The following is a 24,160-nucleotide window of genomic DNA, read 5'->3' on the forward strand; positions in this document are numbered from 1 at the left end:
TTATTTCACTCCCCACACTGAAACTTTTCTACAATTGTAGGATGCCTGAGATTATTTGTAGAGTATTTATTTCTTTCTTTTTACTGACACAATTGGAGAGTCTCTGCTGACTTGCAACATATCCTCCAGTTTTCTATCCTCTTTTTGATCCTTCGTCTCTCCTGTCGTCTTCCTGTTTGCGCTCTTTTGCCACAAGTTTTGTGTTGACTGTATTCTTTGGCTCCCGTAGGATTTGTCACTGTGAAGGGGATGACGAGAGTCCTCTGATCACGCCGTGCCACTGCACAGGGAGCCTGCGCTTCGTCCACCAGTCCTGTCTGCAGCAGTGGATCAAGAGTTCTGACACCCGCTGCTGTGAGCTCTGTAAATATGAGTTCATCATGGAGACAAAGCTCAAACCTCTGCGCAAGGTAAGACTGTACGTTTTCATCCGAAGTGAAACGCAAAAGGTGACTCGTGCGCGCATTCATTAGTTCACTCACAGTTAATAAATAGCTGCTCTATTTTCAAGTGTCCTAACTAATCTCAAATCCCTTTGTTATGAAGCTAAAAATGGCAACAAAAAAAAACTGTCTGTAATCTGCCACAGAGATAACCCAAGTCTGACTCTGGGCTTTGAAGTGATTTTCATAAGCGGAACTTGATAGGCGGGATGGGGATTCATTTTAAATGGTTTAGATGAAGCATACTTGGCTCAAAGGTTCTTATCAATCAGTGGCCTGGAGATAGCAGGACACTCTAATTAAAATTCTTCCACCCCTCATTAGCTGCACAAAAGGCCTAAAACAAATGTTCCGCTCTTAATAGCTTCTGAATCCCTCGGGTGAATATTGAAGTTGTTCACGTGTGAGTGCGCAAAGAAATTTGAGATGGGATGTTAGTCTTCGTATGAGATGTTTATCTACGAGTGGTTTCATGTCGTGCTGCAACGAAAATGAAAATTACCCAGTAATTGTACAATTTCCTCACTGAAATTAAGAGTAATGTATTTGGACATTATGAAACCGCTCAGCTTATTTATGGAACTCATGTTGACAGTGCTGGCATTGTATTTTGTGTTGTATGTATTACTGGGCTCATCTCCTGCATGATGAGTTGTGCAGCCAGAGACTGACGAGGTGCTGAAGTGTTAACTGAGCTTCCTGGCAGGCAGCAGGACACTCCTCTGCATGTCACTTTTCTCGTCCACCGTTCCAAGAAGGGTTGTATAGCATTTGATCTTGATCAGAACCACTGATTGGTCAACATCAGATATTTATCTCACACTCTGAGCTGCTCCTGAAAATGGCCAAGAGAGACAACAATTGAATTGCCGTGTTTGAAAAGTGCTCGTGTTTCTGTTCATGAATCTGTTGTCGTCCCTTTCTCCCCTTCCTTAAACGGCTTTTATCTTCTGTCTGTGCCAGTGGGAGAAGCTACAGATGACGGCGAGCGAGAGGAGGAAGATCATGTGTTCGGTCACCTTCCATGTCATCGCTATCACCTGTGTTGTGTGGTCGCTCTACGTTCTTATTGACAGGACAGCAGAGGAGATCAAACTAGGTCAGCACAGATTCAGACACTCACGCATTCACATAACATCATCCTTTTAGACTAAGTTCTGTATCGGATGTCATCCATTCCTCCACAATCTTCCTCCGTCTCCAAGTTTTTCATGTACAGCACTGAAAGGCAAATCTGTATACCTGTTATCTGAATGATGTGAGTGTGAATCGTGTTAAATGTTTCGTAAGGTCACAGCTGCGACCAAACAAATGTGTGGCAGAGTTTACTGATTACTCTAAAGTTCATTCTGTTGTCTGTTTTTTTTTTTTGTAAAACTTGAATTTGATTTACTTGATAGTAATTTCTCATTAATAATGTGTCAATCTCATTTTAAGATCCACAGTGACTTTGAGAGTTCCAGAGTCTAGTTAGATAAGAGAAGTGATTTTAATTGATTCAGGTTTTATGTGTTGAAGGTCAATTCATGGTTAGGTGCTGCAAAAGGAAAGAATTTAGTCAGCAAAACATCCTCACAAGGAGAAGTGTGTGCATGTCTGCGTGATGGCTTGTGACACTGCGTACGTGTGAGTTATCATGTGGCATCTACTGTATGTGTGCCACAGAACAAAGCTTTGTCAACTCGACACAACAGCTGACGGGCAAACATCAAGCGAAGTTCATGTTTTATGTCAGAGGTGCAGTTTTAGTGAGTATTTGAGAAGAGAAGATCAATATCATTTTGAAATCTTAAGTTGGCTGCCGGTTAACTTAGCCCAGCATAAAGTTTGGAAAGAGAAAGGTGAGCCATTTCCAAAGATGATAACAAATTAGCTTTATGAACATCTAATCATTGTTTTATTAGCTTGAAGTTTTTTTTTGTTTGTTTTTTTTTTTGAAAAACAATAAAGTAGCTTATAATTAGCTTTTCTGGTGCTGGTAGATTTTATTACAATTGAAAGGGGTTAGCTGGCTGGTTCCACTTGTTTTGAGTCTTTGTGGTTTTGCTTCATGTTGAACTTGTTGCTGGCTACAAAGTCTGAGTTTGCCTTTTTCTGTTTATTGATGAAAACAAGTGTTTTGCCCCATGATAACCTCTCAGATTTCCTAGCTTTTTACTTTTGCGTAACAAAATAAAAATGGAAAAAGAAAAGCCAAGAAAAGTGCAGTAAACGGTCAGAAAGGGCTTGGTTATTTCAAACTTGCGATGGCAAGTCGGAGCTTAAACCTGTTAAAAGTGGAGCATGGGCTGATTCTCACATCCACTCTGGCCAAAGTGGACAGCAGCAATTTGTGATGACTCTTCTCTCACTATCGGGGCTAAAAATGGAGAAGGCTGCTTAAATGATGAGTCGTTGTAGCATCCCCTGGCAGTAGGTCTGCTGTTACTCATCCATCCCTCCCTGGCATATTTGGCACTACCGAGACAGCTTACAGATGGAAGAGCAGGCTGTGCCTGTTTAGCCCAACCTGATGATTCAGACTTGTCAGCGTCCCTGAGGACTGTCAGGTTCAGTCACCATGGTGAAGCCGAGTAGTTTCTCACCAGTCCTGCTGGTCTTCTGCCAAGGGCTTTTTTTAAAAAAAAAATTTTTTCCTTCAGTTTGCTCAATAATCTGAGATCACAGGAGTGTAGATCTAAACACCTTGAAACACATCTGCCTGTTTTACGAAACTGATTAAATGTTTGATTGCATGATGAACTGTGCAACTGTAATATCTGACTTAAGTTTCTGCAATTTGCCTTTTATAGCGTCTGTTTATGTCTATTGTAATACATGATACTTACACTCTCTTTATTCATGCAGCCGGAAGAATCCCAGGTAAACATTTCAACTTTGGCCTTTTTGACTTTGAAACTGTGTTTTCCCCGTCAGCCTTTCTGTATCCAGCTCTTTTCCAACTGAACTTTACACCCTTCTCCCTCCCTTTTTCCTGTCTCAATTTCAGGATAGAAATAATCCCTCTTTACCCTGAAATGCTGGTTACATTCACACCACCTCACTGAATGTTTCTGCCTAATGAACCCAAAGTCGAGGAACATGCTGTGTAGAGCATGCGGTTTTGATTAAAACAAATCTCAATGACATTTTTACACTGAAAAAATATGTATTAATCTCATCATATATAGACAGACTTGCATCAACATGCCTGACATCTCTTTCCAGCATGGTTCATGCTGATGATATTTTGTTTGCTTTGTTAGAGTTTGTATTCCTCCCATCATATATGGCACTTTTTGTACTTTTCCATTCCATGTGCATCATGTCATCAAGATGTAGATGTAAGGATCCCATCATGGACCTTTCTTAGGTTCACACCTTGAACTGATGGTAATCTGAGAGCCGACGTGAACATACTGTTGGGTTGTAGGTCACACAGGTTGGGTGACTTGCCTCCTATTAGTTTAGATAGTACTGCAGCTTATGAAAATACTTGTTTTCCAAAATTGCAAAAAGCCCTCAAGCTGTTGTGACAGCTCAGGAGCCATAATGATGTTTCTGCAGTGTAACAGGTTTTCTGCAGATCATACTGCTCATTACTTCAACCTTTGTGTTAATCCTGCTACCTGCTGTGGCTTTGTTTTCTTTTTCTTTTCTTTCCTTTGTTTTTGTGCTATTTGTCATTTGTTTATTCCATTTCTGGAGTAATTTTAATCTATTTATTTGTTCACAGCAATCTTACAGAGATGACAAAGTTTAACCTTAAATGCTGTTTTCATCTCTGACATTTATTTTTTTTTATTTTTTTTAAAAGAATCCCAGTTTATTGTGTGTGCGTTTGCCTGTTTCCATATCATAGAATACATCCGCTGCATGGACCCTAACTAAACATTGTACACATTAAATGCTGAATTAAAACAACAGAATTTAATGCCATAAAATTTGATTTAAAAAAATGAGATGTTTTCCCTTCAACATTAATAAACATATTTGGAGAAAAAAATACCACATTGTGCATATTCATGCTAAATAAATTGGACTTTAAGGAAGCTACTTCATATCTACCTACCCTGTTGGCTTCAAGCCATCCTTCTCTCCGTGTTCCCTCTTTTGTGCATTTTTGACCTGTTGAACTTGAGTACACATTAAGTACATGTTTTAGTCTCTATACAGTTTCACTCTATTTCATCTTGAGTACTTTGTTTGTTTTTTTGCACTCCGGTTTGACTTGTGCACATGTTTCTCTTTTTGTTTCTTCTCTGCTCCTCAGGAATCCTGGAATGGCCTTTTTGGACCAAGCTTGTGGTTGTGGCCATCGGCTTTACTGGTGGACTGGTTTTCATGTATGTCCAGTGCAAAGTCTACATCCATCTATGGAAGAGACTCAAGGCTTACAATCGGGTCATATATGTGCAGAACCGGCCAGACACGTGTAAAAAGCTGGCACTGGAGAAGCCGCCTCTCATGGAGCCGAGTCTGGAAAACAAGGAGGCGCTGGCCCCCACCCAGTCAGATACAAACTCCTCCCAGTACACAGAGACAGAGGACTACAGTATGGAAGTGCTCCATGTCTGACACCAGGTCCATTTCATTGGTTGTCCTACTCATGTGCACACAAACAGGCCCATAGTGACGAGTAGCAGTCATGGAAATGCTCGGTGACATCAACGCTCTTCTGATCCCCAAACTGACCCACCGTTGGCGCAGTCTTTTTTTTTTTTTTTTGTGCACTTGTCACACCTTACTCCTCCCTCCATCTGCTCCTTTGACCCACACTTTCCCATGACTGGATTGTTTGTCCTGACTTCTATATTTGTCTGAAGAGGCCTGGAGCATACCACTCCACAAACACTTTTATATGTGCACCTCCAGATGAGCAGGACTAAGAGACACGGACTCAAAGCCAGCTCTTGGGGTCTATACATCTCTTATCCTTTTTTGCTTGTGGGTTTGTTAGAATTGTTTGTTCTTACCTCTTGCAAGACTTGGGCTAAGCTGGATCAATGTAGCGCCCTGCAATGTAATTCTGGACCATTCCAGATACTGCCATCTTTGTCGCTGTGGTCTACCAGCTCCGCAATGGTTTGGCTCCGACCAGGCCTTGATCTGGACATGCAACGAAGCACTTTTAATTTTTTTTCAACCCCCAACAACACATCCCTTCATCTAGTTCCTGTCTGTCTCTTCAGTATGATGTAAATCTTGTATGATGTTCATGGGGGAGAGCACAGTGAAATCTTTCCTCAAATGCACATATTCGTACAGATTACCCGTCCCTTGGATGGCAAAAAAGGAATTAGGGTTAAAAAAAGGATGGAAATGCGCTGAAAGAGACGGAAAGGGTGACTCCTGTTCAGCCACGAGTCCTCTGCCCCAACCTGGACTTTCTGAAGGCTTTGAGAATGTAATCTTTTTTTTAAAAAATGATTGGGGGAAAAAAATAAAAATAAAATGTTATTCTTTTCTTTTCTTTTTTTCTTTTATTTGTTGTTTTTTTTTTTACTGGAAACAGGAAATTTCAAAAATAATTTCCATGTCTTGAGAAGGTAATGCGAGTCTTTGGGCGTCAACAACATTGCGCTTTTTTGTTTCCTATCACGCAAATGACACAGTATTTACCGTGTGATGTTCTGTGTGCAGTTTTTAGAATGTTTATATGTTTGCTTAGTCATGGGACAATGCAGCACATGCCCTGAATAATCCACGGCTTCCTGTTTTCAGATTGACCTTTTGTTACTCCCACTGACCAGACGGCACATTATTTCAACCTTCACAGACATCTTTGATCAAAAAGAATCGGAAAGATTGTAACTACAGCTTTTAAAATAGACCAGATCTAGAATGGCATTCTCTGTGTACATCTTAGTAATTTTTTGCACACTTCAGCTGAGAGCATGAGTAGTGAGATGGGATTTTTGGATGCAACACAGGAGAAGTTGAGGCACATTCATTGTGGTAGCCTTGTTTATTTTTTTATTTTTTTTGTCCCAGACTCTCTCACAGGGTTAAGGATGTCTATTTTAGGATTTCATCACATCACGGCCAGCATATTGCCTCAAATTTGTTGCTCTCACATCCGGCTTCATGTCTGTCAAATATGAATTCATCAGCGGTCAGATGGTTCAATTTTTCAGCTAAAGGAGAACGAAACAGCCATAGATTTGCAGCCCGGGACTGAAACGGCTTGTGTCACTGTTTTTTTTTTTGTTGTTTTTTTTTTGTTTTTTTTTTTTAAATGAGCTGACTGGATCGCCACCTGCTGGTGTAAAGCTGAAAGTACAGTCTGAGACGGGTGGCAGTGGATTACTCGAGGTAATGCGTTTTCCAGGCTTACAGTCATTGTAAGTGCTTTTGTTTTTGTGGGAACACAGTGAAGCCAGGCTCATGTTGAGCCTCACAGCCATTCCAGCAGCACACACGTTTTTGAAAAATATCTTTGATACCAGTATACTGTCTGTGAACTATGATGGTCCAATCATATACCTGACGATTACTGCTCGGCAGCAGCAATAATTAAAAGCACCGCTTTGTTTTTGTGCAGATGCATTCGGTATTTATGTATATGCCCCATGGTGATTTGAGTTCTGCCGTCTGACATCATTTTAATACAAAATATGAGCCGAAGGAGTTGGATTAAGACCTAGTAACAAGAAGCTCCTCTTCAACTTCAGTACCCAGAAGGCTCAATGCAATTAGACAGATTAAAAAGTGCAATTACCCTTTTATTGTTGTTCTATTCTACAGTTGTGTACTGGTGTTTGATGGCCAGGGTGTCCTCTGGATATAAAATGATATTCTTTATTTTTGTGTTGTATTTATTTTTAACAGAAAACAGTACAGTTTTTGTTTTGTTTTTTCATTTAAAACCACCCTTTCGTCAGTCATTTTATGCAATTTACACTTTTTTCCCCCCAGGCATAAATAAGAGAAAGTCATCAACATTTTGTTTCGCACTCAGTTTGTGATTTGGATATTAGAGTTGTAAATAGCTTGGTACCCAACCCTTATGTTGACATCTGCTCTTCATTCTCACTTTATAAATTGCTCGTTAGATTAGTTTTAGATATGCAGCTTTAGCCAGAAACTTTTTTTTTTTTTTTTTTTTATAAGAAATGACAACTTGGAATAAAGGTCCAGTTTCCCAAAGATGGAAGATTAACTTCAGATTTATTTTTTATTTTAGTTTCTGTTAACAGGAGCTGGCTCCTTTCATAAAGTATGACTCAGAGATGAAGTAGTTCTGATGGAAAAATGAGGCGGCGTTGGGATGCAATTCCTCTCTTGAGTGCAGCCTTTCCCATTTTACTTCCATTCAGCTAGTTTCCAAGGCTTGCATTAAACTTGGGGAAAAAATCCATGCAGATTTGGACCGGACAAGTTGATCATCTCCTAGTCTTAATCCATATCTGGGAAACTGAGCCTTGTTGTCTGTCACCATCCACTGATTTAACGTTACTTTCTCAGTCTCAGAATTTTAGGCTTGACTCTCTTTACCCGGTCACTCAAATTTGATCATGTCTGGGACCAGTGTAACTTGCATAAAAGCTACATTTGTTTACTACTGACTGGACTTGAACATATATGACTGTTCCCCTGTCTTATGATATCATTCCACAAGTTTGTCTGTGAATTTACTTTGAGATAGTAATCGTAAAGAATTTGGTAAAAGTACTTCTGTTTTTAAGAGAACTATTGATGTGTTTTCAGTTAATTTCCCATGTTTGAACAAATATGTAGAGTTGAAAAGAACAACCAAATAAAGATTAAGTTGCTTTTACCTCTTTTGGGTTTTTTCCAGTTCACCGGGTTATGATTTTAAATGTAACGCCTACAGGACGTGAGGGGGACGTTGTCTCTTACAAACACGTCAGACAAGGTTGAAGTTGCATCGGTGCTGTGATTCCTAACAGTTTTGAATTATGAAACAGGAGAGGGTGGCGGGCTTCTGCTAGAATATGGATACCAGCTCCTCTTACAATTTTAAGCCAAAGGGTTGCGTTTACAAATACTTTTTCAGTCCTGCCGACTGAATGTCTAAATACGCAGAACTTGTCATGACGGCTTTATTGAAAGCCTCTGACGGACTACAGTGACATTGCTTCATTAAAAAGCCCTCATCACTGTCTGATCTTGAGCTTTTTCAACAAACTATTAGACTGAATACAGCAGAAATGAAACCATGAGGCACTGCATAGACGTGCAACATGCAAACCTTCGCAAAAACATCTAGAATCACCATGCTTGGGAGATGTTCATACACCAGTTTTATTTTCTTGAGGGGGGGAGGAAAAAAATAAATCACAGATATGCCACAAAATCATTTTATTTTACAGCTGAACATTCTGGCTTTGTAAAGCATACTGAAAACTAAAATCGTTGTAGTTGATGGCCTTTTTTCAGTTGTCGGTGAGGGGAAAAAAATTCTATCATGAACCAAAACGGCTTCAGTTCTTTTATTACAACTTTCCTGTATAGCAGAACAGCTTTCTGGGATGGAGTTGTCGCCCCCCCCCCCCTGCCCCCACAAATTTCTAACATACATTTGAAATTGCAATGTCATTGTATTCATATATTAAGTTTTCTGGAAAAAAATAAGTTTGACCACTCTTTGCTCCGTTGCAGATGCATTATCATTCTGACAAATGATCTCAACATCACCAAACCTCCTGTTGATTCATGAAATTTGGAAATTGTCCACCTGTGCATTCACTGAAGAGGTAAAACCTGCCGTCTCCCCAGGCCTTTTACCTGACATCAACCCCATATCATCAATGACTTTGGAAGTTTGCTTGTTTTTTTTTGAGGCAGTCATCTTAATGTGTTCCAGACAAACATTCTAGCATCATGTCCTTGTCTATTGCAGATTGATCACTGAATATCACCGCTTCTCTCGAGCCCACTGTAACCTTGTTTTTTTTTTTTTTTAATCTATTTTCAGTTGGCAGTGGTTTATGTTTGGCTTTTCTAGATGGAAATTCCATTTCCTTTAGCTGGTTCCTTAGAGCTCGGCCACAAACATTGACTGCTCTCTCCTCCCAGTTGTTTTCCTCTTTCAGGCATATGGCTTTACATTTTCTGTCCTAACAATTTGATGTCTTCTTTCCATTTTGTTTGTACTTGCTCCAACAACAACCAAAACATCTTTTGCCACACTCAGGGTTTTATTACCTTGTCGAAGGAATTTTATAATCCTCTCCATTATTTCCACTGGAAGCTCTCTTGTTGGGGCCATGACTCCATCCAATCAGTCAGGAGCAACAGCTCATTAAGCTCTGAAAGCGCTCCGTTTTGCCTGCAGACTCCATTGCGTATTTAGACTTGTGCTGCTATTTGTTTTTAAAAGTGCAAATTACAAGGCGATTCAAATGTTTTTTTTAACCACTACTTGACCTGAAAAAAGCCAGAATGTTAAGCTGTTAGATTAAAAAAAAAGGTCCACTTCATGCTGATTAGAGGAATACACAAAAACAACCCACGTGTACAATTTTTTTTTTTTACAAATGTCTACCACATAAGAATCAGAATCACACGGGTGATAGAGTTTCCTGACAGCATATCTGAACAATGACATAACTTCAATGTGCTGTTTTTGAGGGATTTAGCAGAGATCAAGGGAGTTTTACTCTTCAAACAGCAACACTGTTTGGAATCTTGTTTGGGGACATGTAGTAGTATGGCAGCTTCTTTTCCTCGTTCCTCCTCCTGATGGAGCTGCTTATCTCTGCCAGCTGCTTCCTGAACTTCTGCATGGCCTCTTTGACCGGCTTCTCTATGAAGTGTTCATCAGGATACATGCCCAGGAACAGCTGCAAGGGGAGAGACAGAACAGGTCATTCAGTCCAGAGTATATTCATATAAAAAAAAATATATATAAAAATGAAAGGAAAGAACATGCTTAAGGAGAAGGACGCAGTAACATTTTGTATCACCCAGTCCAAACTGAGTCATGGAAGGGTTTGCCTGTGTGTTTGGATGGGTTTGTGTTTTCCATACCTCACTCTCCTGGTACTGACTGAGGGCCCAGACAGCCCCCAGGTGCCAGCTGGAGCGTCCGCGATCAGGGAGGCTCTCCATGATCAAGTCCACATTTACCAAGCCCTTCTTCTGTGGTGGGGGTCTCCGCATGGTCGATGGAGCATTGGGGATCCAGGAATACCAGTCATACTACACAATGCGCACAAACAGAGTGTGTGCACACAATATTCTCACCAAAACTGTACCTAAGCAGATGTTTTGATTAAGATATACCTGAGTATGTCAATTATTTCACATGCATTCCTTTTGACCGTACAACAATCTCTAAGAAGGTTAGTGTGACAAATAGAACTCCCAATAACCCACCTGTCCAAAGTTAACAGCTGCATGCTGGGCTGAAGCGGTGAATACAACGACGGTCAGGTACTCTATCAGCTCCTCACGCAATTTCAGGGACTTTGGAAACTCTGAGGAAAGATTGTGTTTACAAATTGACAAAGTGAGGTTGAATCTTTACAACATACCTTCACTGTTTTGCAAGGGGCTCTGTGAAAAGGGTCCTTGCACAAATGATGGGGAAATGCATGACATTGTTACACCAGGGTTCAGGATGCGACACACTTTCTGAATGCTAAAACTCTCTGTATGTATAACCTTTTTGCCCTATTTCCCACAGTTCTCTGTTGTTCGTGCTGTTCTCCAGAAAGTCCTAAATTAATGACATACTGAGGGGATGAACGTCTATTAGAATTGGCTGACCCTGTTTGAGGTTGCATTTTGTTTGCTGTTGAGATGCTAACCGAAGGATCAAACAATCGGACGTCTGTAATGTGTACCCACCACAGTGGTCGAAGTCCTGCATACCGAAGCTGCACACATCCTTAATGAAGGCCTGGATTTCCTCATCTTCCTGCACTTTCTCATCACTCGGGTAGTAAATGCACACCACATCAGACACAAAGCTGCCAGGAGGGAAATGGGACAGCTGTCACACGAATAAAAAAAAAAAACTGCTGCAACTCTGCCACACTCATGTTCAGGAAATGTTCCAAGACCTCTTACAGTCTATGCTTTGTTATGACTTTTCTGGCCTTAAAAACACCAGCTATCAATTAGTGCGGCTGCCGAGAAAAACTACAGAGAGTTTTGGCTTCACCTCTTGGTGGCCTCCCAAACCTCGTAGCCGTCGTCCCTGTAGAAGTAGGTGGGCAGCTCCTCCTTGCTGTCCATGCCGCGGGACTTGATCATATCAGGGAAGCAGAGAGACCTGAAGGTCAAAGATTTCATGGCTTTCTGGATCAGCTGGACGTGACCACCTCCGCCTGTTGCATTTGCCTTGATGAGGACAAAGGACTCATTATTCCTGCTGCTGATGAATGAACTTTGACTGCTGACTGCAGAAATAAAAGAAATGGACCATTTTTTTCCCCCAAATTTAAACAAAGTTTGCATTTAACTCAAAAAGGAAAGCTTCACTCTCCAAGACAATTAAAAACTGTGTTTAACTTGTTGAGTTTGTTACTCCTCAACTTCATACTTTTGGGGGAAAAAAGGTGAATAAAACCAACAGATTTTAAGCCCTAAATGTCAATAATATAACACACTCAAACAAATTATACAAAAATAGTATCCTCTATCATTTATTCATTAAGGTAAATGTTCCACAATAAGCAGTTAATTTGTCGCTGAAATTAGACTCAGTGGGATGACATTGAGGTGCGATTGGGACCTGTGTTTTTAATGAAAGAACAGGGATCTATTAATGTATGATCTTCACAGCACATTAGAAGCAATACGTTGGGAGAAATTAAAAACTGTATTCTAGCATAGGAACCTTCTGTGAAACGTGGTGGTGGTAGTGGCAGAGACTAATGCTGCCTTTTTTTTTTTTTACATTTTTATTATTTTCTTTCATGCTCCAGTTGAATCTCCACAAACTCACCTTGTCGAAGATTCCACATTCACAAATGAGCTGCTCTCTGGCCTTGGTGTTGATAGCGATGGTGAAACGGATGTGTGGAATGAGTAACTGGGAAAACAAATTAATACATCGGTGAATGATTTAACTGATGAATCCATAAATCAACAAGCAAGTCAACCGGTGTTTTACCTTATACACAGGGTGAACAGCAGGAAGCTGTCTGTACATGGCGATGGCAAACACCTCTGTCATCAGATGTGTCCTGAGCAGGTGTGTAATGGACTGGTGGTGCTGGAAGTCGGCCGAGCGGACCCAGATCTTTGCCAGCAGCCAGTCATATTGACCATCAGTGGGAAGGAAGATTGGGTTATCATCTGGAGTCTGGCCAAGCTGAAAAAAAAGACAAGTAAATTTCTATTAGACTGAGATGTCATTTGAAAAAAGGAAACTGCTGCAACACACACCTGCCATGGCTCAACGTCACAGTACCTGTATGGCTATGGGCAAGATCTTGTTCCGAGTGCTCTTGTACAGCAGACAGATAGGAGCTGCCAGGAACTGCAGTGTGCACGGGTCTGTGCAGTTTGCTTTAATGCCATCTAACACCTCGTAGTCAGCTATGTAGATGTTTCCTGCCTGGAGCCAAAACAGTGGTTTACAGCACGCATCAGTCAGATGATCAAAGAGAAACACAAATGTCACCCTAGAAAAGAAAAAAACCTGACTTTGAATGCGTTTATCTGTGAAATGGAAGGCAAAGTAAAATAGATTCACGAAAACAGACACTCTCTTTGTCAACCTCAATTTCCTGCTCCAGGGTCAGTTCCCTCTCCAGGCTGACGGACACCATCTCATGGGTGACAGGAAACTTATCAGGAAGTTTGGTGCACTTCTGTATAATCACTGGGTTGCAACCATTCAGGAACTGGTATCCAAACATGAAGTCCTCTTTCCAGTGTTGCATGACATACTCTGGATATGGATAATATAATGTAATGTAACATAATATAACATAATATAATATGATATGATATAATAGGGTATGATATAAATGTGATGCTGACCTGAGATTGTGTTTTTGATTCTCACAAAGATTTTCTCAAAGTCAGCAAAATCACTCCAAGAAGACTGGAACATGTACATGAACTGGTTCACGCACAGGTTCTCTATTCTGAAAAAAGGAAAAGAAATAATCGTAATTTTTCTTGAAAATAATCCTATTTGTCTTATCAAACAGATCTCACATGTTACTAAAAAAAGAAATCTGATGTTTTCGAGTAATTTCTCAGTTACACACTGCAAATGTGGAAATGAAACTCAGTGCTTTTCTCTACTGTGTAGATACGATCACTTTTATGTCACTACAGGTACATCACTCAAAATTTATCTCAACAAAGATGCAGCATGTCTGGCAAAAACCTTTGAAGCCCAGCACTGACGATTTGTATGACTCACTGTACTTCCTTTTTGTGTTATCGTGTCGATGCACAAGCTCATGAGAAAGCATAAAGAAGCAATGCAAATTATCTCTGGTGGTAAAACAACAATGAAACTTCTGTTTTTGGTTTTGTTTTTTTCCAAGAGGTTCAGGTTTCAAAAACCTGAATCTAATTAAAAATAGATGCCACGATGCATCAGCTCACCATCCGATGTTAGGGCAGATTCTTGAATAAAGGCTGAACTTCCCTTTTTGGTTCTTGAAGATGTTATACCTCTCATCCAAAGCGCTTCTTCAGTTCCAGCCAGCTGGTGGGGAATTTTAGGCTTGTAAACATTAGCTGGGACATTAGGGATTCATTCAGGTCATATGAGAGTCGTTGATGTCACATGTTAGCGACTGATCCGTCCGCCCATTCTGTCCTTAAAAGAGTGTCCCTTCTCCTTGAGATGTAGGTGGACTTTTCACTGAACTGGACTGCATGGTAGCACTGACTGTGCAATACCATTTCTGAGCTGGACTGAACAGGTGGCAAGGACCTAAACAATCCACTGAAAGAATAACTGGGTCAGTGACTCACATGTGACCTCGGTTGAATTGTATGACCTTAACAAGCCTCGTAACGTCCAAGCTGCAGCTTACAAGCCTTAAATTTGCAAAAAGTTTAGGGCTTTGGGCCTCCTCTGCTCAGCACTGAGGGACATCAGCAGACATCACAACCACTGCAAACCTGTTTTCCATGGCTGCACGTACGCTTTACTGTAGTTGAGTATGAAGTCCACTCCCTTTTCGCTGTCAAACTGGATGTCTCGGGGCAGATCCCTGTGTTTGTTTGCATCTATACTCATAGGAAAGCCCGGCTGCCACTCCTTCCATCTACGAAAAAAAAACAACAAAAAAAACAGACTTTTGAGTCAAGAGCCGCATCCTCCTTCACTGCACTGGGTAAAGTGAACTTGCCTGAATGATTTTCTCCTCATATCCAGCTCTTTTTGTCTGTGCTGCTTGACCAGGATGGTCTTATCGTCCTGAGGCAGAAATGCTGTAACAAACACAAAATAAAGGAGCAGTGCTTCTGTTTTTGAACTGCGTACCCTGACTGATGGAAAAGGTGAGACCAACAGGTTTTTTTGGTTTTTGTCGTTTGTTGTTTGAACAAACGATTCAATAACTACCTTGTCCATGCCGCAGTACCACTTCCTTGTCATCCACGAGCCAGCGGAAACAGGGGAATTCCACGTAGTCTCCAATGGGGGTCTTGACCGTGATGTACTTGCAGTACCAGTCATCGTGCATCCAGTATTTCTTCTTCTCAATCTTCACCAGAATAATGTCACCCAGGTTCTCCTCAACTCTTACACCATAGGAGTCCACCTGTAATTCAGTCAGTGGCTACTGTAAATGCCTCTCAGAGAATTCATGATGTGTCGTTTGGGTATTTTTAAAAGGAAAAAGTCATGTAGAATCATCAAAGTCTCATTCTTTTTTTTTTCCATTTTTCTTCAAAAGAAATGTAATGTAATATTACCACAGCAGTAATAAGTACATATCATTAAGGTTAATGATTAGCCATTAACGCATACAACTTAACTAAAAATTGAATTTAGATTTTTTTTTTTAATATTTTGTATGTCCTTTTTATGTAAAAACACTGAGATATCATGTATATAGAAACATGTTGATTTATCATTTCATGACAAAATGGTTTTAAATGAACGTGTCACTAAAGTTGAAAACTGCTAAAGCATTAGTTCACTTTATGGAAGCTGGTTAATTTGTCAAAATCAATCTTCAGTTTAATTTCCAAGACCTAAACTTTGTCTTTTTTTCTTTTTCCTCCGGCAAACTTTTAAACATTTGCTTGACTGGAGATTCAAAATAAAAAAAAAGCTTGTAAATATCATTCCATCCAAACATTCTTCATGGTTGCAGCAGCGACATTTTCTTAGTTTAGATTTAATGTTTCTACAAGCAGTTGATGAGCAGAAGAAACATTCAGAGCAGCATTCATCTCAATTTACATTTGTCATAACTTCTCCCCTGCCGTTTGTGCCCATCACTTATCAGATTGTACAAATGAAAGCATTTGTCATGCAGCGATCCTCGCAGCACAGCAACATCACTTACCGCCCCCCTCTCAAAGTCATTGTACAAGGGTTTGTCAAGCAGCGTTCTCTCGCTGCAAAGCTCCGTGCCCACCAGCGTAATGTAGATGTAGTCATCTGTTCCTGCAAACCACTGATTCCCTGTGGCAATAGTCACTGTGTAGGAAGGCATGTCGACCACAGAGGATGAGAAGGACTCCAAAAATGTCCAAATGTCCTCTTTAGATGAAACAAAATCAGCAGGAAAAAACTTCTATTCCCATTTGTCTTGAAATTTAGCTCAGAACAGGATTTCTTCTGCTGGTGTACACTTCTCACTTCTTCATTCATCCCTTGCACAAACCTCAAAGCAATGTGTAATCAGGCTGTAGAGGGAGGTACATCACAGACACAACCTCTGGTGGAGAGACAGATCTCCACCCTTAGACTCTAAATTACCTCTGTGTTATCAGAGGGGGTGTGTAGACGTGAACATGATGTTACCAACCTCAAAAGCAAAAAGGGAGAGTCCAAATGTACACGCACGAAGGCATTTGAATATCCCTTTAGCTTAATTCATTCCCAGTGATGCACTGAAGTGTAAGTCTCAGGTGTACGCTGGCACAGCACTCACTGTGAAAATGTGTGCGAGCGCCAAACTAAATCAAACAGCTTTATGGAGACCACGAGAAAGTGGAAAGATGGAGAGAAAGTTGGCTATTGCATCTTCAACCCATGCCACCTCCGTGTTGCTGCAACTTCTCCGATAACCTCCCCAGCGTGGTCCCCATGAGCAGAGATACAGGAGTCTTATTCCAAGACGTTTTTAATAAAACCTTTTGTTTGTTTGTTTGTTTGCAAAAAAAAAAAAGAGATTAACAAATTCTTACCTGTATCCAACCAATTATTTGGAAATTATGAGTCGTGTGTGTGAACGCATATCCTGCAAATCTCATTTACCAGTCAAATTAGTGTGTGGCATCGGACAACAACAGGCAGTGTGTTGCAGTTTCAGGAAAATAAATGCAAATGTGTCAAAGAGCCCCTCTGAGGTTTGCAGTTGGTAACAGTAACACCCAGATGAACATCTCCTGTTTGCCTGAAACCCAAATGAGAAGGAGAAGGTCGCCCCCCACTCCTTTTCACATTGTTAAAAGCAAATCTATCAGTGTGATACAAAGGATCATCCAAAAAAAATTGCAATCAAAAGGACAGAATGAGGACTGAGCATGGCGCGTGAAAAGCAATTCAGACGCTGTCCATACCAGCGCCGAGTAAAACTGAGCAAATACAAAGACAAAGAAAGGCCATTCCATTGTTCAGTCTCAAAACGATTTATCTTCTTGAGAACCTGATCAGATAGTACAGCATATGGCAGTGAAATACATTTCCATATAAATTTCAGCATAATCCTGCATCTGTTGCTATGAGCAGCAAGAAGAGAGACGATCTAAAAGGATACACTTGGTAGCATTAAAAAAAATATATAAGCGAAAGATCACGTGCCACACATAGAAATCAGGAAATCTCAGCACACAGCAGTTCGATGGATAAGTGGCTGTTACTGTCACCAGTGTGTGATTACACTTTTTCTGCCAGGTAACCGGGATACCGATTAATTCTATATTTGATAATCATTATTAGATCAAAAGGCTCATTGCACTTTTAGGGGGGAGAGAAGGGTTCAGACATTTTTAAACTGGTGTATAACCCATTTGGACATGAGGCATCAAGCTGTTTGTTTCAACACCTCACTTCCTCTTTTGGGCTTTTAGACAGTTCAGTTGTCAGTACTCTCTTTGTATTTCATGTGTATGTCTCTTATGTATCATAACAGTTATTTCCAAGCTGAGGATCATCCATGTGAGAGGTTAAAACATCACCGCATTACAGCAAGAACACTGGCCTTTACAAATTCTAAGATGCATCTATGGGAGTCAAGTTGACTCAGCAGAAAATCACCATTAATTGAAATAGAAAATAGGGAATAAAGAACCCTTTTCTGCCTAATTTTATGATAAAAATTGTGATCAGCACTTGTAGGTAACCTAGTTTGGAGGTTCACAAACAAGTAATAAAATGTTTTTAGATAATTGATCTTATCATTATCACCAATCTAGTACCTTTATCACCGGTGAGGTCAAATATAGAAAGCAGAAGGCAGGCAAGAGATTCAGAATAACTAACGTCCGTACTGACTTGAAGGCCCGTTACGGAAGAAATTGAATAACAGCTTATTTATCAATCAATATTCAGCTTTGCTGGGACAGCGCTGGCAAACAGCCATGAAGGCGAGCAGTTAAAAGGTTTTTTGCTGAACTGGGTTAGAAACACTACAAAAGCCAACTTTCATGATCTGACAACCTGCTTCGCATAAGCTAAATGAAAACATATTTAAAAACAACAACAAAAAACTAAAGATCCTTTCCTGACATTGTTGAAAAGATGTATGAAATTGGTATCAATGCTGTGTGAAGCTCTCATGGTAAAAGTTTAAATCTTTGTATCAATACTGCCACCCAGTGGCAATATGTCACTAAAATCAATAAATAGTAAGCGACAGTGCAAATTGCGCCCGAGTTCCCTCAAGATGTGTCAGACCAACATTCAAAATATGTCAAAAATCTCAGGGACGCACACACAGCTCAACATCATCAAAGCCACCGACTCAACACTTACAGTGAGTACACATTAACCAACATAAAAAGCATTTGAAAAAGCAAATGGTGCACCTTAAGGTGTGACAGCAAGATGAAAGGCTCTTTCCAACTAGAACTGTTTTTGTATAGAAAAAAAGGCAAACAAAAAGACGAGCAGAAGAAAGAAAAGAATGGCACCTGTTCCTAAAGCTACTGCACAGTAAAAAAAAAAAAAAATATGGAAAGAATTAAGCCCTAAATGCGCAAACCAAACCCTTTTACAACTCTGGCCACAATTCAGCAACTGCGGCATATCGCGCCGAGTCAGTGAAAAGAAAACATGGGGAACATCCTAGGAAACGCGCAGCTGTAGAAACCAATAACACAGAGAAATATCACCCAGGTTGTTGAACAAGTAAATGCAAGTAGCCAATTTCTTTTATCGGTAAGGGAGAAAAAAAAAGCAACTTTGATCATTTTGAGCTTCAAAAAAAAAAAACAAAAAAACACTTTAAATTAAAAAAAAAAGGAAAATCAGAAAATTTAAAGATTCCATTTACTGTGTGACCGTACAAACAGAGGCCCAGTCGGTGTCACTGCTAAAGAAAATCTATGAATGATTGAAAAAATATATATATTGTAAGCAGCGGCGAGAGAAAAACGGATCGGAGGGGACAGGCTCCTTGTCCGATATCCAATTTCCTTCCTCGGGATTAACCGCCTCCCCCGGCGCCTTCGGTGACCTTGGTGAGTTGTTTTAAGACGAAGCGAGTGAACCCGAGGTCACTCCATCGAGGGAAACGTTGATGACGGTCGGCTCAATGATCAGAGTGTGCGGAACCAGAGGACTAGTTCAGGTGGAGGACCTGCCTCATGAACTCATAGGTGGTGAAAGCCATGGCCTGGGAGGGGATACAGCGGATGTAGTTGAGAGACAGTCCTCTGTACAATCCCTTCTTGATCCCGTACTTTGTGTACACGTACTTCAGGGTCTGCATCGGTGTTCTTTTCACATGCAAGACAAAGAAACATACAGTTTTTTAAAAAATATACTTTAATCATAACAGAAAAGAAACCATCTTTGTCCCCATCTTATGTCCTAAACGATGATTTTGTGGTTTTCACCAAAGCATTTTCCTACTAACTAAGTTGAGTCCAGTTTATTTGCAGACTTTATTCTTGGCATTATCATCACGTTAAGTTCTTCTTTATTGTTGGAATCTGGAGTCTGTCTTGCAGGGAACTACACTCAGCAGGCATATTAATACAGATTCACTGAATGTGCTGAGACTTGTGAATATGCTCTTCATAGGAAATCTAAAATGGCAAGAGAAGGCAGGTAAAGCAATAACAAAAAGCAGTGTTTGGACTGGCATTATGTGAACTTCTTCAAGTATGAGCGGCATGCATCTGAGGCCTTACCGCTCAGTTGCTATTGTGAAATTCAAAGTCAGAGCTTTGAAATGTTTATCTACCACAAACAGCTCCCGAACCTCTGGAATTTTCTCTCAGATTAAAGCGTCCTTACAAAAATCAAACGCGGAATGAATATTTTCAGCAGGTGCTCCTGAGTCAGTGTTTGAATACTTTCAATGCAGCACACAAAGGACACGAGAAACAATTATCCCTCCCGGAAGAACCAAAACGTGATGAGTGGGAGCCGTTGTGATACTTACCCACATTTATCCGAGTCAGGCAGCACGGCACCTAACTGCATTCTTCTCCTCGCCACATCCAAGGGGTACCTGGTGAGCAGAAAGCCAATGAGACACGTTAACCGCTGGTCGTGAGTTTGAGACCTCCCGGCTCCACGTCTGCAGCACTTACGAGACGGTCTGAGCGAAGGCACCGGCAACCCCTCCACAGAGCAGGTTCACGTGGCTTTTCAGAACGAGGACATCAGGATTGTCTGACGAGGGCCGTCCCAGCTGCTCGGGGAAATGTTTCAAACCAAGGCTCTTAAGGGTGCCAAAGGTGAAGAAGGAGAGACCTAGGAGGGTGCAGGTGGGAGTCGAGAGTCAAGCCAATGCGCAGAACACTATTTTGGAGGACCCTTTGTGTTGTTCTGCACAATATTCCCAAGGATTTTGGATCATAATGACAAACAAGCATCTGTAATTACCGGCATAAGGCGCCATGCCAATGAGTGTTGGAGTAAGGCCCCTGTAAAACCCAGCGATCCCCTCCTTTATGAAGAAGAGAAAAAGTTTAAAATCATGCTGAACATTTTTTAACCAAAAGGCTGAAATGTTTGTAAAGTTCATCACGAGCAAATCACCGTGCGGTAGATGGACTGGAAAACATTGGCGATTCCAGTGTAGCGATGATCTCCTGTCACCTGGAAGGCCAGCCTGGCTCGGATCACATCCAGAGGGTAGGTGCATATCACCGCACTCATTCCTGGAAGCAGACAATGTACTGTAAGAACACATCTGGGAAAAGAAAAACTTTACAGGCCCAAAGAGCAAATGATGCCCAATCAAAAAGGAAGGTATATCAGTACCTGCCATAGATCCTGCCATGAGGCGGTGGATGTGTCCTGAGATCCCAATCCGTTTACTCAGCAGCTGTAAAGGGAATATCATCAACATCAGCAGGGTGAAGTCAAAGATTACACTTACAGGGGCTGTAATAAATTCAGAAACTGAAGCAAAAATAATGTGACAGCAAAAAGCACAGCTATTACATTTGCCTACAACTCCTTTTTATAGCATTGCCCTGTGAAAGTGTTATCCCGCAATAAACTGGGCACTGTACCTTTTTATATTTGTCAAAAGCCATGAACTGAATGGCACCATACGGAAATATCCTGACCATCATTGCCCCATTACCCTTGTACAGGCCGAGGATGCCTTCTTTCTTCGGCACGGCTGTGAGAGTGGAAAACACTCCTACGGAGAGAGTTCACCAGATTTACTTCTGTTGGGACAGATGTGTGAAAACAAACACCGACCGGCTTTTCTAGCTTGGAAGCTTTTAACTCACCAAGATGTTTGTAATGAGGGCTCTGGCCTTGAAGAAGAATTTTGACTCTGTCCAAAGGAGCTATAGTAGTCTTGGCACAGCATCCTGCTACACCTAAAAACAAACACAAACAGAATGGGTGAAAGCCCATATCAAAAGGGATAGTTTTTTTGGGGGGGGAAGGGTTGGTTGTTGAGAGTAGTGAGAAATTAAGACCTAAAAATGGCCTGATGCAACAGTGACGCTTTGTGAAAAAAAACTACAATGTAGCATTTGCTGAACCTTTATGAATTTTGAGGTTTACATTGTTTCAGATGGTGAGAAAGATGTGCTCTTCCTCTACAATAACACATCGATAAGCTTTTCAGGGACAATGTTGGGGATCAACCACTATCTTCCGGTCTGCGGAGGAGCCCTCAATCACATGTCGACCGAACTCTTCAGGAACAAATGTATACATGATCTTAACCGGAATAATTGCCGTTGACAAAATAAAGACCAACTGTGTTTGTACGGCTAAAGTTAGTTCTCGATGTGAAAAGGAAAAAAGCTATCTTCACTTGCAGACAGAGGCTACAGCACAGACCTGCCGTTAAATCATCTGCCCATCCAATGCCTTTTTTGTGTTTTTACGTGGCCCGAGGCATTTCAAACATCCACAAAAGATACATTTATTCCTGGAGGCGTGCTTTTTCACTGCCACTTTGTCAACAAAACCTTCCCGGTTGATTTCTTAAATAACTTGGTGACACTCCAAAAATGTCCTTCCAATCTTCGATTCTAATGGCTTGCTATGAAGGATTTCTCTTCCTTCATCATCTTCCTGGTTCACTAAAGGAAGTAGGGGAAAGTTGAGCTCTGAAGGGCGTGTTTCCTCGGTTAAGACACCTCTGCAGGAATCGAGGCACGAACCTCTTTCTTTGTGTCAAACTCTACCAGAATAACTCAAAGAAGACCTGAAAATAATGAGTCGTAATTCAATCCGATGTGTCGGCTCTTACCTCCAGCTACAAAGGAGCGAAGAAAGTGGTAGTCCCTCTTGGCAGGTGTGCCGCTGTTGGTGGTGGGAGGTGTGGAGACAGCAGCCTCCGATGTCATCTTCTCTGCTCAGGAATCTGTCACATCCATGGCCGTAAAGTTTGGTGAAAAGGCTGCAATGACACACAACTATGAGCATGTCCCTACGAGCTTACAGCAAAGCAGAAAACAGAAGCGGCCATCCTGGAAAACATCTAAATGAGCTGTCCATATATATTTCTTTAAATTTCTAACTAATCTGCTCCTTGAGCACCCTATTCATAACACGCATGTCTGAGGCTGCTGAGGGTGCAAAACAAAAAAAAAACAATACACAAACACCGTGGTTACTTAAGGAAGGTTAAGTGTGAGGTTGGGTATAACTCGCAAATGGCCATAGCTCAGCTGTTAAGATGTGCAACCTCAATCAAGGAAGATTTAGCGATGACACAACAGTCTGATCAGCAGCTGATCAAACGAGACACTCACAAACGAAACTGAACTGTGACCGGCGCAAAGATATAGCGAAGAGGGGGTCAGTTTGGTTGAACCCTGTTCAAAAAATATTCTTCCTCCACGCAGAGCCGCAGGCTTCCCTCTTTCCCCTCATCCCCGAGTTAATCCCAGACGGTGAAACGTGCCGCAATGAGAATATCACACCCACCGGTTCGTCGTTCAGGCTTTCAGATCAAGCTCTGGCTTAGAATTTCAGTTACGACCCAATTTCACAAGGGTTACCACATTCATGCCCTTCGACCGCAGACGACTGACAGCTTCTGGCCAAAACAGACGCATGATTATGACGCAAGATAAACGGGGAAGGTAGGTGGGAGGGGCTAATGGCCTGAAATAGTGTTAGGTTTCTTCCTTGTGCTTGTCCTTGTCAGACCTAGTCCGCATCAATAAGTTGCAAATTGTTAAAAGAAAAAAAGTAAGCTGCATATTCAATCTACTATTCCTTGCATATATTCACTTATTTTGTTTTCAAAGCAATGCTTATGCCAGGCTCAAGTTATTAAGTTTTCACCCCATTGTCAGATTACTGCACAAGCCAAAAAGACCCTAAATTATAGCCCCCCTGGTTTTATCTGAAAAACTTAGAAACTGAGATGCAAAAAAAGCTCTAGGTAAAGAAGTGTGGAATTAGAAGGTGCAAAAACTACCTGACAGAGACAAGAACTGCAAAAAGAGAGCGAGAGAGAGAAAGAGAAACCCCTAAAAGGTGGCACTAAATGACTACAAAACGCAAACACACAAAGTGCATGTACACAAAGTCCCACGGGCGCAGAAAGGCCACAAAGAAATGCAAATTGACCAAAATGAAGCACAGAATGACCCAAATGCACAAACAGAAGGCATCACGATCCAAATCGGCAACAACATGTTGCAGCCAATTGAGATATAAAAACCCATCAAAAAGAAATAAATAAAAATTAGAGCCAAACTGGGGCACACAAAATGAGAACAGAGATACAAAACAACCCAAATGTGGCCTCACAGGACCAAGATGCGGCAAAAATTTTAATAAAATGACCAGAAATGACCTGTTTTTTAATGATCCATCCATAGCACCTTCTATTCCTGTGCCAAACTTCCCTGCTGCCATCGGCTGTCATCTGTTGCTATCTTCCCATTATCCCATCTGCCCACATATACCTGCATCTCATGTTGGAGTTCTGCTTTTCTGTATCGTATGC

The 24,160-nt window shown here is 41.1% G+C and overlaps 3 protein-coding genes across 5 annotated transcripts in view; 1 reads left to right on the forward strand and 2 right to left on the reverse strand.

Annotated features, from left to right (window-relative positions):
* The window catches only part of marchf8 (membrane-associated ring finger (C3HC4) 8), a 74,969-nt gene extending 66,767 nt beyond the window's left edge, over positions 1–8,202 (forward strand). For 2 of the 3 annotated variants that reach the window (XM_075478285.1, XM_075478284.1), the window contains 4 exons: positions 230–410; positions 1,407–1,542; positions 3,291–3,305; positions 4,696–8,202. In XM_075478285.1, the coding sequence (XP_075334400.1) occupies positions 230–410; positions 1,407–1,542; positions 3,291–3,305; positions 4,696–5,000 (637 nt within the window). In that variant the 3' untranslated portion in view covers positions 5,001–8,202. The remainder of the gene's footprint in view (positions 1–229; positions 411–1,406; positions 1,543–3,290; positions 3,306–4,695) is intronic. The other variant, XM_075478286.1, reaches the window with a different exon arrangement.
* A 472-nt stretch (positions 8,203–8,674) lies between these two features.
* Positions 8,675–16,292, reverse strand: alox5a (arachidonate 5-lipoxygenase a). The gene is made up of 14 exons (XM_075478287.1): positions 15,887–16,292; positions 14,935–15,133; positions 14,720–14,801; positions 14,513–14,635; positions 13,386–13,492; positions 13,121–13,293; positions 12,811–12,957; positions 12,511–12,711; positions 12,343–12,429; positions 11,557–11,735; positions 11,241–11,362; positions 10,767–10,867; positions 10,419–10,589; positions 8,675–10,231 (listed from the first exon to the last, which is right to left on the reverse strand). The coding sequence occupies exons 1-14, from the start codon at positions 16,034–16,036 to the stop codon at positions 10,052–10,054; spliced, it is 2,022 nt and encodes a 673-aa protein (XP_075334402.1). The 5' UTR covers positions 16,037–16,292; the 3' UTR covers positions 8,675–10,051.
* An 860-nt stretch (positions 16,293–17,152) lies between these two features.
* slc25a16 (solute carrier family 25 member 16) lies at positions 17,153–23,269 on the reverse strand. Its single transcript, XM_075478288.1, has 10 exons — positions 23,128–23,269; positions 22,448–22,597; positions 21,468–21,560; positions 21,240–21,373; positions 20,986–21,049; positions 20,761–20,882; positions 20,605–20,668; positions 20,310–20,472; positions 20,159–20,227; positions 17,153–19,487 (listed from the first exon to the last, which is right to left on the reverse strand). The coding sequence occupies exons 2-10, from the start codon at positions 22,542–22,544 to the stop codon at positions 19,331–19,333; spliced, it is 963 nt and encodes a 320-aa protein (XP_075334403.1). The 5' UTR covers positions 22,545–22,597; positions 23,128–23,269; the 3' UTR covers positions 17,153–19,330.
* Between the last annotated feature and the right edge of the window lie 891 nt (positions 23,270–24,160).

Source organism: Odontesthes bonariensis, chromosome 2 (genome assembly GCF_027942865.1).
Source record: "Odontesthes bonariensis isolate fOdoBon6 chromosome 2, fOdoBon6.hap1, whole genome shotgun sequence".
Lineage (NCBI taxonomy): Eukaryota > Metazoa > Chordata > Actinopteri > Atheriniformes > Atherinopsidae > Odontesthes > Odontesthes bonariensis.